Source organism: Hypanus sabinus, chromosome 8 (genome assembly GCF_030144855.1).
Source record: "Hypanus sabinus isolate sHypSab1 chromosome 8, sHypSab1.hap1, whole genome shotgun sequence".
In the NCBI taxonomy this organism is placed as follows: Eukaryota; Metazoa; Chordata; class Chondrichthyes; order Myliobatiformes; family Dasyatidae; genus Hypanus; species Hypanus sabinus.
Window position 1 is genome coordinate 19,820,816 of NC_082713.1, and position 14,129 is coordinate 19,834,944.

At 43.6% G+C, this 14,129-nt stretch overlaps 1 protein-coding gene across 1 annotated transcript in view; it reads left to right on the forward strand.

The window, feature by feature from the left end:
* The window catches only part of LOC132397953 (protein ATP1B4-like), a 66,146-nt gene extending 52,321 nt beyond the window's left edge, over nucleotides 1–13,825 (forward strand). The window contains exons 6-9 of the mRNA XM_059976787.1: nucleotides 3,342–3,538; nucleotides 10,378–10,434; nucleotides 12,495–12,584; nucleotides 13,281–13,825. Of these exons, the coding sequence (XP_059832770.1) occupies nucleotides 3,342–3,538; nucleotides 10,378–10,434; nucleotides 12,495–12,584; nucleotides 13,281–13,442 (506 nt within the window). The 3' untranslated portion in view covers nucleotides 13,443–13,825. The remainder of the gene's footprint in view (nucleotides 1–3,341; nucleotides 3,539–10,377; nucleotides 10,435–12,494; nucleotides 12,585–13,280) is intronic.
* The last annotated feature ends 304 nt before the right edge of the window (nucleotides 13,826–14,129 follow it).

Here is a 14,129-nt window from a genome sequence, read left to right on the forward strand (position 1 = left end):
AGAAGACTATGTTGAGGGTGAAGGATCAATTTTGACTGAAGTTAGAGATGGAATTGGATGAACAGCAGCTCTGGCAAGGTTTCCAGGTCATTACTTCCAACAAAATGAAACCTAATGTCATGAATAGCTGTGATGCGTCACTCCCAGATGAGCTCAATGCCATTTACGCATGCTTTGAAAGGGAAAATAAAACTGGTAACCCTGTGACCTCTGTCTCGGTGGCCAACGTCAGAACATCTTTCAAGAGGGTGGACCTTCGCAAGGCATCAGACCCTGATGGTGCACTGGTGGGACTTTAAAAGCCTGTGCCTGCCAACTGGCATGAGTGTTCATGGACATCTTCAATCTCTCATTACTACAATCATACGTTCCCACCTGCTTCAAAGGGCAACAGTCGCATCAGGGCCCAAGAAGAGTAGGGTGAGCTCGAAGAGCCGAATGGCCTACACCTGCACCTATTTTCTATGTTTCTATTGGTTCTTCACTCAGCTTTGCATCTCCTGGACAACGGCAATGCCTGTTTATTTGCCACAGCTCAGTGTCCAAACACAATCATACCCTCAGTTCTAATCAAAAAGCTCCAAAACCTGGGCTTCTGTACCTTGAGAAGATTGATATGTCACCAAAGATGCTTGCAAATTTCTATAGCTATACCATGGGGAGCGTTTTAACTGTCGCATCTCCCGCCTGGTACGGAGGGGCCACGGCACGGGATTGGAAAAAGCTGCAGAAAGTTGTAAACTCGCCCAGCTCCATCGTGGGCTCTAGTGTCCCAGCATCAAGGACACCTTCAGAAGGCGATGCCTCAAAAAGCAGTGTCCATCACTAAGGATCTCCATCACCCAGGACCTGCCCTCTCCTCATCGCTACCATCAAGGAGGAGGTACAGGAGCCTGAAGACACACACTCAGTGATTCAGAAACAGCAGCTTCTCCTCTGCCGTCAGATTTCTGAATGGACAATGAACCCATGAAAACTACCTTAGTATTTTTTCCTCTCTTTGTGCAGTATTTATTTAATTTAATTTTGTATATATTTATTATAATTGAAAGTTTTATTTCTATGTATTGCAATGTACTGCCACTGCAAAACAACACATTTCATGCCAAATGCCTGAGAAATGAAACCGGATTCTGGTTCTGATCCTGTCTAAACTCAGCCAAGTTCATTGCCACACACACAGATGTAAATGCAAAACTTGCTTGCAGAAGCATCACAGACACACAGGTCGCAAGAAAATCGTAACTTATACAAGAGACAAAAATATTAGAACAACAAAAAAGAGAATAGCAGTTCAAAATGTTCATAGCTTTGCTACACTCTGGTAGTGATTAGGGTTGAGCTGGTTGTTTCAAGCACTGAATGGTTGAAGGGAAATAGCCGTTCTGAGTGTTGGACTTATCCAATGGTAGCTGCAACAAGACAGAATGGCCCAGATGGTGGAGCATCTTTCATGATAGATGTTGTCTTATGGATCAGGCGGTCCCAACCTGGGGTCCACTGACCCCTTGCTCAATAGCATCGATCCATGTCATAAAAACATTGGGAGCTCCTGATAGATATGCCAACGATGTATTGGGCTGAGTTCGCTACTCTCCACAGCTATTTATGTTCCTACACATTTGTATTACCGTGCCAAACCATGATGTGACCCATCAGGATACTCTCAACAGTACCTCCTTAGGCAATTGTTAGAAGATTTGGTAGCATGCTAAATTTCCTTAACCACCTAAGGTAGGTGCACTTTTCTTGTAATTACATCTCCGCGCTGGTCGCAGGACGGGTCATCTGAATCGTTACTGCCCATGAATTTAAAGCTGTTGACCCTCAATCCCTCAACGTAGACAATAGACAATAGGTGCAGCAGTAGGCCATTCGGCCCTTCGAGCCAGCACCGCCATTCAATATGATCATGGCTGATCATCCACAATCAGTACCCCGCTCCTGCCTTCTCCCCAATCCCTAGACTCCACTATCTTGAAGAGCTCTATCTAACTCTTTCCTGGTGCGTGTTGGCCCTCCTTCCTCTTTCTGAAGCCAGCAATCAGCTCTTCAGTTTTCCTGACTTTGGCATGATGTTGTAGCAATATTTGGCACCAATTTAAATTACATTGGTGTGCACTATTCCAGTAACTCGAGATGCCACCACAATCAGTAATCAGTGAGGGCTGTCAAAATACTTCTCAGTCTGTTTGCAAATATGACTTGTACTCTTCATGGGAACTGGAAAACAATTATTAAAATAATACACATTCATAGAATATCAGAAAATAGAAATGGGTTATTGGGTTAATACACTGTAAGTAAGCTGTCTCATCTGTTCAAAGTGTCCTATTTTTGCATAATTTCTTTCACCAGCCCTTTATCTTTCTGAAACGTTTTACCAGTTACGTTCAGTGGCCAGTTTATTGGGTACGTTTACTCATTAATGCAAATGTCTATTCAGCCAATCATGTGGCAGCAACTCAATGCATAAAAGCATGCGGACATCGTCAAGAGATTCAGTTGTTCTTGAGACCAAACATTAGAATGGGGACGAAATGTGACTCAAGTGACTTTGACCATGGACCATATCTGTATTATTCCATTATGGATATATTGAGTATACCCACAAGAAAATGAATGAATCTCACAGTTGTATATGGTGATGTATATGTACCTTGATAACAAATTTACTTTGTACTTGGAACTTTGAACTGTGAATGACTGTTGGTGCCAAACAGGGTGGTGTGATTATCTCAGAAACTGCTGATCTCCTGGGATTTTCACACACAACAGTCTCTAGAATTTACAGAGAAAGGTTTGAAAAACAACAAAGAGAAAGATCCAGTGAGTGGCAGTTCTGTGGGCGAAAATGTCTTGTTAATGAGAGAGGTCAGAAGAGAATGGTCAGACTGGTTCAAGCTGACAGGAGGGTGACAGTAACTGAAGTAAACATGCAACAGTGGTGTGCTGAACAGCATCTCTAAATGCATGACACGTCAAACGAAGTGGATGGGCTACAAGCAACAGAAGAACATGCTAGGTTGCACTCCTGAGTCTAATATAGTGACCATTGACAGTAATATAAACAGAAAGTGCTGGGAATGTGCTGGGAAAGGTCAGGCAGCATCTGTGGAAGGAGAACTAGAAATAATAGTTCACATTTAAGACCAATTTTCAGAGCCTCCTTTTATATCCACATTCATGGACTTCTGTTGGCAGAGAATTCTAATCACCTTTGTATCTTTCATGTGCTCCCTAGATGATTTTTTTTACAATTAAAGTGTGGATGTCAAGTGAAATTAATCTTTTATATAGTGTGTTTACAGTTTTCATGACTTCACTTTCTTTCTTCGCAGGTTATAATGACAGTATCCAGGCAATTAACAACATTCCATGTGCCCCTGGGAGATACTTCATGCAAACCGGTAATGAAAGTGAAGAAAGACGGGCTTGTCAATTTAATCGAACTATGCTGGAAAACTGTTCTGGAATTAAAGATGCAACTTTTGGATACTCCAGCGGAAAGCCCTGCATTCTTCTAAAGATGAACAAAGTATGTCAGTGCTGTTCAGAGATACAGGGAGCTACCACTCTTGCTTACCAAGTGATAACAGTATCAATGCAAAACGGGATTCTCTGGAAGACGTACAAAAAAGCTGGATGAACTCAGCAGGTCGGGCAGCATCCGTTGAAAGAAGCAGTCAATGTTTTGGGTCGAAACCCTCCGTCAGGACTAAAGAAGGAGGGGGCAGGGGCCCTATAAAGAAGGTGGGGAGAGGGTGGACAACCAATCAGAGGAAAGATCCTTCTTTAGTCCTGACGAAGGGTCTCGACCCGAAACGTTGACTGTTTCTTTCAACGGATGCTGCCCAACCTGCTGAGTTCATCCAGCTTTTTTGTACGTCTTGATTTGACCACAGCATCTGCAGTGCACTTTGTGTTTGGGATTCTCTGCAAACCGTTTGCCCATTTTGTGCCTGATGTTAAAATCGCCCCATTTAATCCAAGCTTTATCTTATAGAATATCTGAGTCACCATTTTGTGTGACTGATGTTCACTGTGGCAGATATTACAGAGAAATGTGTCTCTACTTCGGTGGAGTTCAACTCATGGCCATATTCTTGTATGTATTTCATGCTGGCGACCAAAGGTGAGATTGTAAGATACACGATTCTGAAACCAAATTAACCTTGCTAGAGTAAGTTCCAGTTATGGAAGTAAGGACTCGATGTCAGGAATACAGATCATTAATTCCTTGAAAGGGGCATTGTATGTAGATAGGGTCATAAAGAGAGCTTCTGGCACATTGGCATTGGTAAATAAGAGTACTGAGTACAGGTGTTGGGATGTTGAAGTTATACAAGATGTAGTGAGGCCGGATTTGGAGTCTTGTGTGCAGTTCTAGTCACAGGAAAGGTATCAATAAATTGAAAAAGTATACGGAAAACTTATACTTCCAGGACTGGAGTACTGTGTTCAGTTCTGGTCACCTCACTGCAGGAAGGATGTGGATACTACAGACAGAGTGCAGAGGAGATTTACAAGGATGTTGCCTGAATTGGAGGGTGTACCATATGAGAATAGGTAGAGTGAACTTGGCCTTTTCTCCTTGGAGTGACGGAGGATGAGAAATGATCTGATAGAGGTATATAAGATGATGAGAGGCATGGATTATATTGATAGCCAGAAGCTTTTCCCAGAGCTGAAATGGCTAGCACAAGGGGGCATAGTTTTAAGGTGCTTGGAAAGAGGTACAGAGGGGATGTCAGGGGTAAAGCTTTTCACACAGAGAGTGGTGGGTGTGTGGAATGCACTGCCGGTGGTGATGGAAGCAGATACAACAGGGTCTTTAAGAGACTCTTAGATTGGTACATGGAGCTTAGAAAAATAGAGGGCTATGCACTAGGGAAATTCTAGGCAGTTTCTAGAGTAGGTTACATGGTCGGCACAACGTTGTGGGCCGAAGGGCCTGTTGTGTGCTGCAGATTTCAATGTTCTATGACTGGAGGACCTGAGTTATAGTGAAAGGTTAGGACTATACTCCGGAGTGTTGGAGAATGAGGGGAAATTTGATAGAGGTATACGACAGTGATAGAGAGGGTAAATGCAAGCAGGCTCTTCCCACTGATGATGGGTGAGACTAAAACTAGAGGTCATGGGTTAAGGGTGAAAGGTGAAATGTTTAAGGGGAACATGAGGGGGAGCTTCTTCACTCAGAGGCTAATGAGAGTGTGGAACGAGCTGCCAACTGAAGTGGTGGATGCGGGTTTGATCGCAACATTTAAGAGGAATTTGGTTAAGTACATAGATGGGAAGGGTACGAGGGGCTATGATCTAAGTGAAGGTCGATGGGACTAGGCAGATTAATAGTTTGTCATAGACCAGGTGGACCAAAAGGCCTGCTTCTGCACTGTAGTGTTCTGTGTTGTAGTTTTACGCATCTATATTCCAGGTTGTCAGAGAAGTCTCCTTACCTCAATGAGTGTTAACCAAGTAGCATTTTCAGGGCAGGAAACTGAAATCAAGAGATGACAATACTACCCGACTTCCAATTTTATCTCTGTGGTACTGCATCCTCTGGGCGCTCCAGGGAACCTTAATGTTAGTGGAACCATGAAAGTTCAGTGCCACTCTAGAAGACCTTCAGCATTCTGTTTAATTTTAAACTGTGCTTCTGACCCTTTGTTCTGTAGCACACAGGAAGAAAGAGAGATCAGCTTTATTTGTCACATGTATAACGAAACATCGGAACATACAGTGAAATGCGTAATTTTGCATCAACAACCTACACAGTCCGAGAAGGTGCTGGGGCAGCTTTCAAGCATCGCCATGCTTTCAGTGCCAAAGTAGCATGCCCACGACTTGCTGGCTTCAACCCTAACCTGTACACCTTTGGAATGTGGGATGGAAACCGGAGCACCCGGATATAACCCACGCGGTCACATGGGGAGAATATACCAAATCCTTACAGACAGAAGGAGGAATTGAGCCCTCATCCGAGATCACTGGCACTGTAAAGTGTTTGCTGGCCACTCTGCTGCCACGCCATCCTTCGAGGTTACCTACTCTCACTTTTGCCCAACTTCATTCCACCTGCACCTATATGGATCTACTCCTACACTCCAAGGACCAATCTGTACTCTGAAGCAAGTCCTGCTGGGTCACCAGCCTGTCCTTTTAGAGTTATATTGTTCACCAACATTTCTGATCTCCGTACATACCCACTGAATAAGGCCATTTGGCCCATCGAGTCTGCTATGCCATTCAAAATGGCTGATTTATTCTCCTTCTCAACCACATTCTCCAGCCTTCTCCCCATAATTTTTAATGACCTTACTAATCAAGACCCTATCAAAGTCTACTTTAAGTATACCCAGTGACTTGTCTCCTACAGTTGTCTCTGGCAATGAGTTCCACAGGTTCACCGAGCTCCCCCCTCATCTCTGTTCTAAACCCCTCCGTCTTTTCTGAAGTCTCCATGCCCATTGGTAGAAATACTTTCAACAGCCCAGGCCCATATTTATATTCTCTCACTAAATTCCTTGCATCACTCCAGCATGGAAGTTGTTTTCCTTTAACTGCCACGAAGCAGCCTAATATTTTAAGGTGTGTCACAATGGAAATTCTCAAGTGTTTCTTTTGTGGTCAGGGTTTTCGTGGCTGGTTTCGTTATCTTTATGTGCCAATTAGTCTGGGAGCACTAGTGAATGCTGGGATCTGTGAGTGAAGTCGCAAAAGGCAATGTCTAATGCCTGCAACATACAGAACTTATTGATTAGGTCGAGACATTGCACAAGTATGACTTTTCATATCCTTGGAGTCATAGTGGACTACAGCACAGAAACAGGCCTTTCAGCCCATCTAGTCTGTGCCCAACTCTTATTCTGCCTAGTCCCATTGAGCTGGAGCATAGCCCTTCATAACCCTCCCATCCACGTAGCTATCCAAACTTAACTGTTGCAACCAAACCCATATCCACCACTTCCATTGGCATCTTGTTCCACATGGACAGCCCCTCCAAGTGAATAAGTTCCCCCTTTGCTTCCCCTTAAATATTTCTCCATTCACACTTAAGGTATATCCACTAGTTGTACTCTCATCCATCCTCAGTAGGAAAAGCCTGCTTTGCACTTACCCTATCTTTACCCCTCATAATTTTGTATACCTCTATCAAATCTCCCCTCATTCTCTTGCACTCCAGTGAATGAAGTCCTTCGGATTTTCTAAAATGCCTGACAGACAGAGATGTTATTCTGACCATATGGGCCCTTCAATACAAGTCAAGGTGCCACCAAATTATTCACATCAAGTTCCTACAGATGCAAAGAGGAACAAGTTATCAGTTAATTGTTTCTAGATATATTAGTTTGAAAGCAAATCTTTTCCAAGATATGAGCATCATGGGCAAAGTCAATATTCATGGCTAAGTATCCCTGTAGGTGGTGTTGAGCTCCCTGTTTGAAGTATGATCACATCAGGAGGATGTCCTCATCACGTGGATAGCTGAGGCATTCCTGGCTTTTGATCTTATACCAAAGAATAATCACTAGTATATACAAATTAGTATGTAGTGAGACCTTGAAGGGAACATGGATGGTGTTCTATCATACTTTCGGTTGCTGGGTTGTGACAAAGATGACAAATATATTCAACAGGGCACCTAAGTGATCAATGTGTGTTTGTTACATTTCCCTCTGGAATACACTGAAGCAGCTGCCTAGACTGAGTTCTGAGGTGAGGGAGGAACCGGTAACTTTCTCGTCAATCAGTGCTCCAGTGTGCTAAAAGATCCTTTAACAATTAGCAAACTATTCCTGGAATTTACTAAGTGTACTTCATGTAACATTGAGATTTTATAAAGCACTCGTGAGGCTTCACTTGGAGTATTGCGAGCAGTTTTGGGCCCCTTGTTGTAGAAAGGTTGTGCTGAAACTGGCGACGGTTCAAAGGAGGTGCACGAAAATGATTCCAGCGTTGAGAGGTTTGTCATATGAAGAGTGTTTGACGGCTCTGGGCCTGTGTTCACTAGAATTCACAAGAATGAGGGGTGACCTCATTGAAACCTATCAAATGTTGAAAGGCCTTGACAGAGTGGATGTGGAGTGGGAGAGTCCTGAGGACAGAGCTTCAGAATAGAGGGGCGATGAGGAGCAACATCTAGCCAGAGAGTGGGGAATCTGTGGAATTCTTTGCCACAGGCAGCTGTGGAGGCCAAGTCTTTATGTATATTTAAGGCAGAGAGTGATAGATTCTTGATTGGTCAGGGCATGAAGGAATACGGGTAGAAGACAGGAGATTGGGGCTCAGAGGAAAAATGGATCAGCCATGATGAAATAGCAGAGCAGACTCAATGGGCCAAATGGCCTATTCCGCTCCTATATCTAATGGTCTTCAAAGTTCAAAGCAAATTTATTATCAAAGTACGTACTGAATAAGTTATTGTATATTTCCTTAAGATCCATTTTCTTACAGGCATTTACAGGAAAAATAAAGAAATACAATAGAATTTACAAAAAGACTATACATAAACAATGACTGTGAACAACCGATGTTCAAAAAAAGACAAACTGTCTAAATAAAAAATAACACTGGCAACTTAAGTTGTAAAAATTCCTTGAAAGTGAGTCTGTAGATCATAGAATTAGTTCATGGTTGTGTTGAGTGAAGTTATCCATGCCAGTTCAAGAGCCTAATGGCTGCCAGGTCATAAATGTTCATGATCCCGGTGGTGTGGGACCTAAGGCTCCCGTATCACCCGCCTGACGGTGGCAGCGAGATGAGAGCACGGCCTGGATGGTGGGGTCCTCGATGATGGATGCTCCCTCTTTGTGTCAGCGTTCTTTGTGGATGTGCTGAATGATGGGAAGGGCTCTGCCCGTGATGGACTGGGTTGTATCAAACACTCTCTGTAGGTTTTGTATTCCACTGCATTATAAACTTGATATCTTTAAAAATACTCATCACTTTTATTTATTTTGTGTTATTATTTTTGGATTATTCACTACTATTTTGGTCTGTTTTAAGAACACAAGGAGCAGGAGTACGTCACCAGATCTCTCAGTCCTGCCCTGCCATAGCGATGGGTATTGTCCAAATAACCGTACCTTTCATAGAGTTGTACCACACATGTGGAGGCCTTTGATCACAACACCCACGTCAACTATTTTACCTACCCGTGCTAATTCCGTTCACCCATGTTAGATTCATAGTTTTCTATACCTTAACAATTCAAGAGCAGGTCCGTCAGCATCTGTGGAGGGGAATAAGCAGTTGACATTTCAGGCCAAGACTCTTCACCAGTTCATTCATCTCCACAGACGCTGCCCGAGCTGTTGAGTTCCTCCGTTATTTTGTGTGTTTTTGGAAGCTCTCGGCTTCCAGCATCTGCAGAATCTCTTGTGTTTCATGTTCGTCTGGATGCTTCTCAAATATTACGAGAATATTTGTCTTGCCCACTTCCTCAGGTTGTACACAGGAGACCCACTGCTCTCGGTGTGAACATTTTCTTCTCAGATGCCCTCATAATTTTGTCTGCTTGAGACTTGATTGTGCTCTACAAATCCCACTGTTGCCTGCCTCTCCTGCCCTTCCACTGGGTAGAAGATACAAAATCCTGTGAGCATGTACCACCCTGGATCAAGGACAGCTTCAACCCTGCTGTTAGAAAACTATTAAAATAGTTTGTAGGGTTGTTCACTGAGCCTGGCAGTTAGGTCACAAACGTTTCATCACCAGTCGCAGTGACGCCATCTGTGCGCAGTTGAGTGTTCCTGATGAGTGCTTGCATTTATATTGGTTCAATTCGTTTGGATTGGTTAAAATAGTTCCATAAGAATTAGGCCATTTGGCCCATCAAGTCTGCTCCACCATTTCATCATGGCTAATCTATGATTGCCCTCAACCCCATTCTCCCACCTTCTCCCTATATTCTTTCACACCCTTGCTAATTAAGAACCTATCAACTTCTGCTTTAAATATGTCCAAAGACTTGGCCTCCCCAGTCATCCATACTATAATAAGTTGGACTGTTGACCTCACATCTACCTCACTGTGATCCATTCCACATTGTTATTGTTTTAGCTTGTTCTGCCTCAGTAACATTGTGCAATGATTTGATCTAGAAAGGCAGAAAACCTACAGCACAATACAGGCCCTTCGGCCCACAAATCTGTACTGAACATGTCCTTACCTGAGAAATTACCTCGGGTTACCCATAGCCCTGTATTTTTCTGAGCTCCATATACCTGTCCAGGAGTCTCTTAAAAGACCCTATTGTATCCACAGACCCTATCAAAACAGAATACAAGACAAGCTTTTCACTGTAAATCAGTATATGTGACAATGATAAACCAATTCCAATTCCAGTTTTGTTGAAATTCAATTCTTTTTCAGATCATTGGGTACTTGCCTGGCAAAGGAGTCAAACCCTATGTGAGCTGTGAAATGATGGTGAGTGACATATCATAAACGCCCATGTTAAAGCTTGCATTGAGTCATTGCAGTAACGCTGGTGGCCACTGGCCAATCAAGTACATGCCAAAGTGTGGTTGTATTCCGGTGAAGTTTAAGCAGAATGCATGAGTATTAAAATAATATTAAAGATTAGCTTTATTTGTCACATGTACATTGGAACATAGAGCGAAATGCATCACTTGTGTCAATGACCAACACAGTTCGAGGATGTGCTGGGGCAGCCTGCAAGTGTTACCATGATTCCAGTGCCAGCGTAGCATGCCCACAACGTACTAACCCTCAAGCACCACTGCTCCATCCACCAGAAGTGGAACTTCCTGGTGGCTTTGCTGAATACCTCTGCTCCATCCGCCAGAAGTGGAACTTCCTGGTGGCTTTGCTGAATACCTCTGCTCCATCCGCCAGAAGTGGAACTTCCTGGTGGCTTTGCTGAATACCTCTGCTCCATCCGCCAGAAGTGGAACTTCCTGGTGGCTTTGCTGAATACCTCTGCTCCATTCACCAGAAGTGGAACTTCCTGGTGGCTTTGCTGAATACCTCTGCTCCGTTCACCAAAGCCCAACTTCCCAGTGGCCAGTTTAATTCCAATCGCCATTCCCATTCCAGCATGTCGTTCCTTGGCCTCCTCTTGTGCCCCGATGAGGCCACCCTCAGGGTGGAGGAGCAACACTTTATACTCCATCCGTGTAGCTTCCAACCCAATGGCATGAATATCAATCTCTCCTTCTGGGAACTTTTTCCCCCTCCCCCTCCCGTCTTCTTCTATTCTCCACTCTGGCCTTTTATCTCTTCTCACCTGCTTATAACTTCCTCCTGGGTCCCCTCCTCCTCTACTTTCTGCTTTTGTCCACTCTCCTCCCCTATCAGGTTCCTCCTTCTCTTTTCTCATCCACTTGGCTTCACCTATCACCTTCCAGCTCTCCTTCTTGCCCCCCATCTTCCCCCTTCCAATTTCAGTCCTGAAGAAGGGACTCGGCCCGAAACATCGATCGTTTATTCCCCTCCATAGGTGCTGCCTGACCTGCTGAATTCCTCCAGCACTTTGTGAGAGTTGCTTGGATTTCCAGCATCTGCAGAATTTCTTGTGTTTTTACCCTAAACTGTACCCAGAGAAAACCCACGTGGTCTCGAGGAAAACATACAAACTCCCTATATACAGCGGCAGGAATTGTACCTGGGTCACTGCCACTGTATGCCACTAATTGCACTAACCTATGTATGCTGATGTCACTTAATTAATACAATGGGCAACTTATAAAGGCTGGTTCATCTTAGGTGTATTGAAGTGCACATTATTGTTGTTGTACAACTAATTCAACCAGAGCTTACAGAATTTATTTCTCTCTGACTCTGGAACTTGTACAACATTGTCCATTCATGGAAAAACCTGACACTTAAAGTAATTGGTTCACAAATGGAAACTGGCTTAGATCCCAGAGGAGCTGGCTCTGGGCTGAGGGGTCAACAGTGGAAAGGTTGAGTAGATCCAAGTTCCTAGGTGCCAACATCTCCAAAGGTTTATCCTGGGAGCAACATATTGATGCAATTACGAAGAAGGCAGGACAGCGGCAATGTTAAGAGGCTGAGCTGATTAGGTATGTCATTGAGGCCTCTAGTAAATGTCTACAAATGTTCTGACTGGTTGCATCATTGTCTGCTTTGGAGGCACATGTACACAGGCTCAGGAGAAGCTGTAGTGGGTTGTAAACTCATCATGGACGCTAACCTCCCCACCAGTGAGAAGACCTTCAAAAGGCAATGCCACGAGGTAGCAGCATCCACCATTAAAGACCCTCGCATCCTGGGACATGCTCTCATCTCATCGCAGTCAGGGAGGAGCCGGAAGAGAGAGACAACGATTTAGAGACAGTTTCAACCCCATTGCGATCAGATTTCTGAACGGACAATGACCTCATGATCACTTCCTCGCTATTGTCTTTTACACTTATTTACATATATTTTACTGTAACTTATGTTAATTTGTTAGTTCTGACAATGTCATTAATACAATATAAATATACACTTGCTCTTTTCAGAAAGGAAACAACAATGTTACAATTCACTTCTATCCACGTGAGGGAGCCTTTGATCTTATGTACTTTCCTTATTACGGCAAACTGACACATGTAAGTGGCTAATTTTTCTATTTCACTCAAATACCATCGCCCTCATGTAGAGGGATTCTTCATTGCTGTTTCCGTAACAATTTAGTTTAACCAGTCAGGGTTGATAACCCTGAGCTGAACCCCCGAACCTGAGGGACCAGTGGATCACTCTTAGTCTGGCCTCTACCCTTTGACCTGTTAGCCATAGTGACCCTACCAGGTGCCCGAGAATAAAGCTCCTGCCAGCATAGCTCTCAGGGTCACTGAGGCACGCAAGCCTCCTTCCCATGTGTGGTCCTTTTGGAGGATTGGCCAGAAATGTTGACTCTTTGTTCCTCTCTGTAGATGCATCCTGGCCTGCTGAGTTCCTCCAGCATTTTGTGTGTGTGTGTGTGTGTGTGTTACTTTGCATGTTCATTAGCTTTGGTTATAACATTTTCCAATATGCCAGCCCTCTCCACGTTACAACAGGGCTCCGTTCCTGCGAATGGCTTGTAAATCTGGACAGCCTGCAAGGTGGAAATGCAGCTGTGAGTAGAATTCACATGTGGCAGAGAATCCGGCTGGTGTCTCAAACATTGGTTCTATAAAGGGTTGTACACAACTAGGGTGTTCGTAACATGGGGAGGATCTGCATTCAATGTGTCAATGGTCATGGCAAGGACACGCATTACCTGCTTAAAGGAAATGAAACATTAATTCTATTTGAATTTTTAGGTAAATTACTCAAGCCCGCTGGTGGCAATGCAATACGAACTGAAGGAGAAAAACTCTGAAGTCTGGCTTCAATGCAAAATAAATGGGCGTGGCATCAAAAACGACATCGTTCAAGACAGATATTCGGGCAGAATTTTTTTCACTCTCAACATCAAGGAATAACATGAGATGTGGGCTTCTGTATGAAAGATTCGGAGAATGGTTCTGCGCCGATGACTTGGTTTCTTAGCTGAGTATTTGGAAGACTTGTGTTGATAGCATAACTATTTTATTGCTAAGGTACAGAAACTTAATAGACTGATCCCAAACCCCCTGAATTTATTGGTAGAAGGTTTGTTTGAATCTGTGTTAGTTTTGGTATGCCAATGGTAAATATATCTCTGTACAGTCTCCACTATATTAAAATTATAATTGTTTACTTTCAGTCAAATTACATAAACTATGGATGAGATAATTACTCTACTTCTCATTCAATAATTACTTGTTTTGAATTTGGTTGGAATTTCTACAGAGTGGCTCACAATAAATGTTTTATATTGAAATTAGTCATTTTACAAGTGCTTGTGTACTACACTGGGCACAGAGAACTGCCAATGATTTCAGCCTCATGTTAGACCCCATACTCCAAGTGACCGACGATGACTTGGGTTTGGGTCGTTCTTCAGTGAACTGCATGAGGAAACCTGTGCGGGAGAGTTTTTAAAGTGGAGAAACCGTTGCACTGGGGCAGTTCCGCTCTCTCGATCTCAGAAGTCTGAGTGCGGTGGTACGAGGTCTGGGATCTTCCTTGGTCGCAGTGTATGACCATGACTTCAGTGTTCTGTCACACCCTTCGCTCTCCACAGGGCA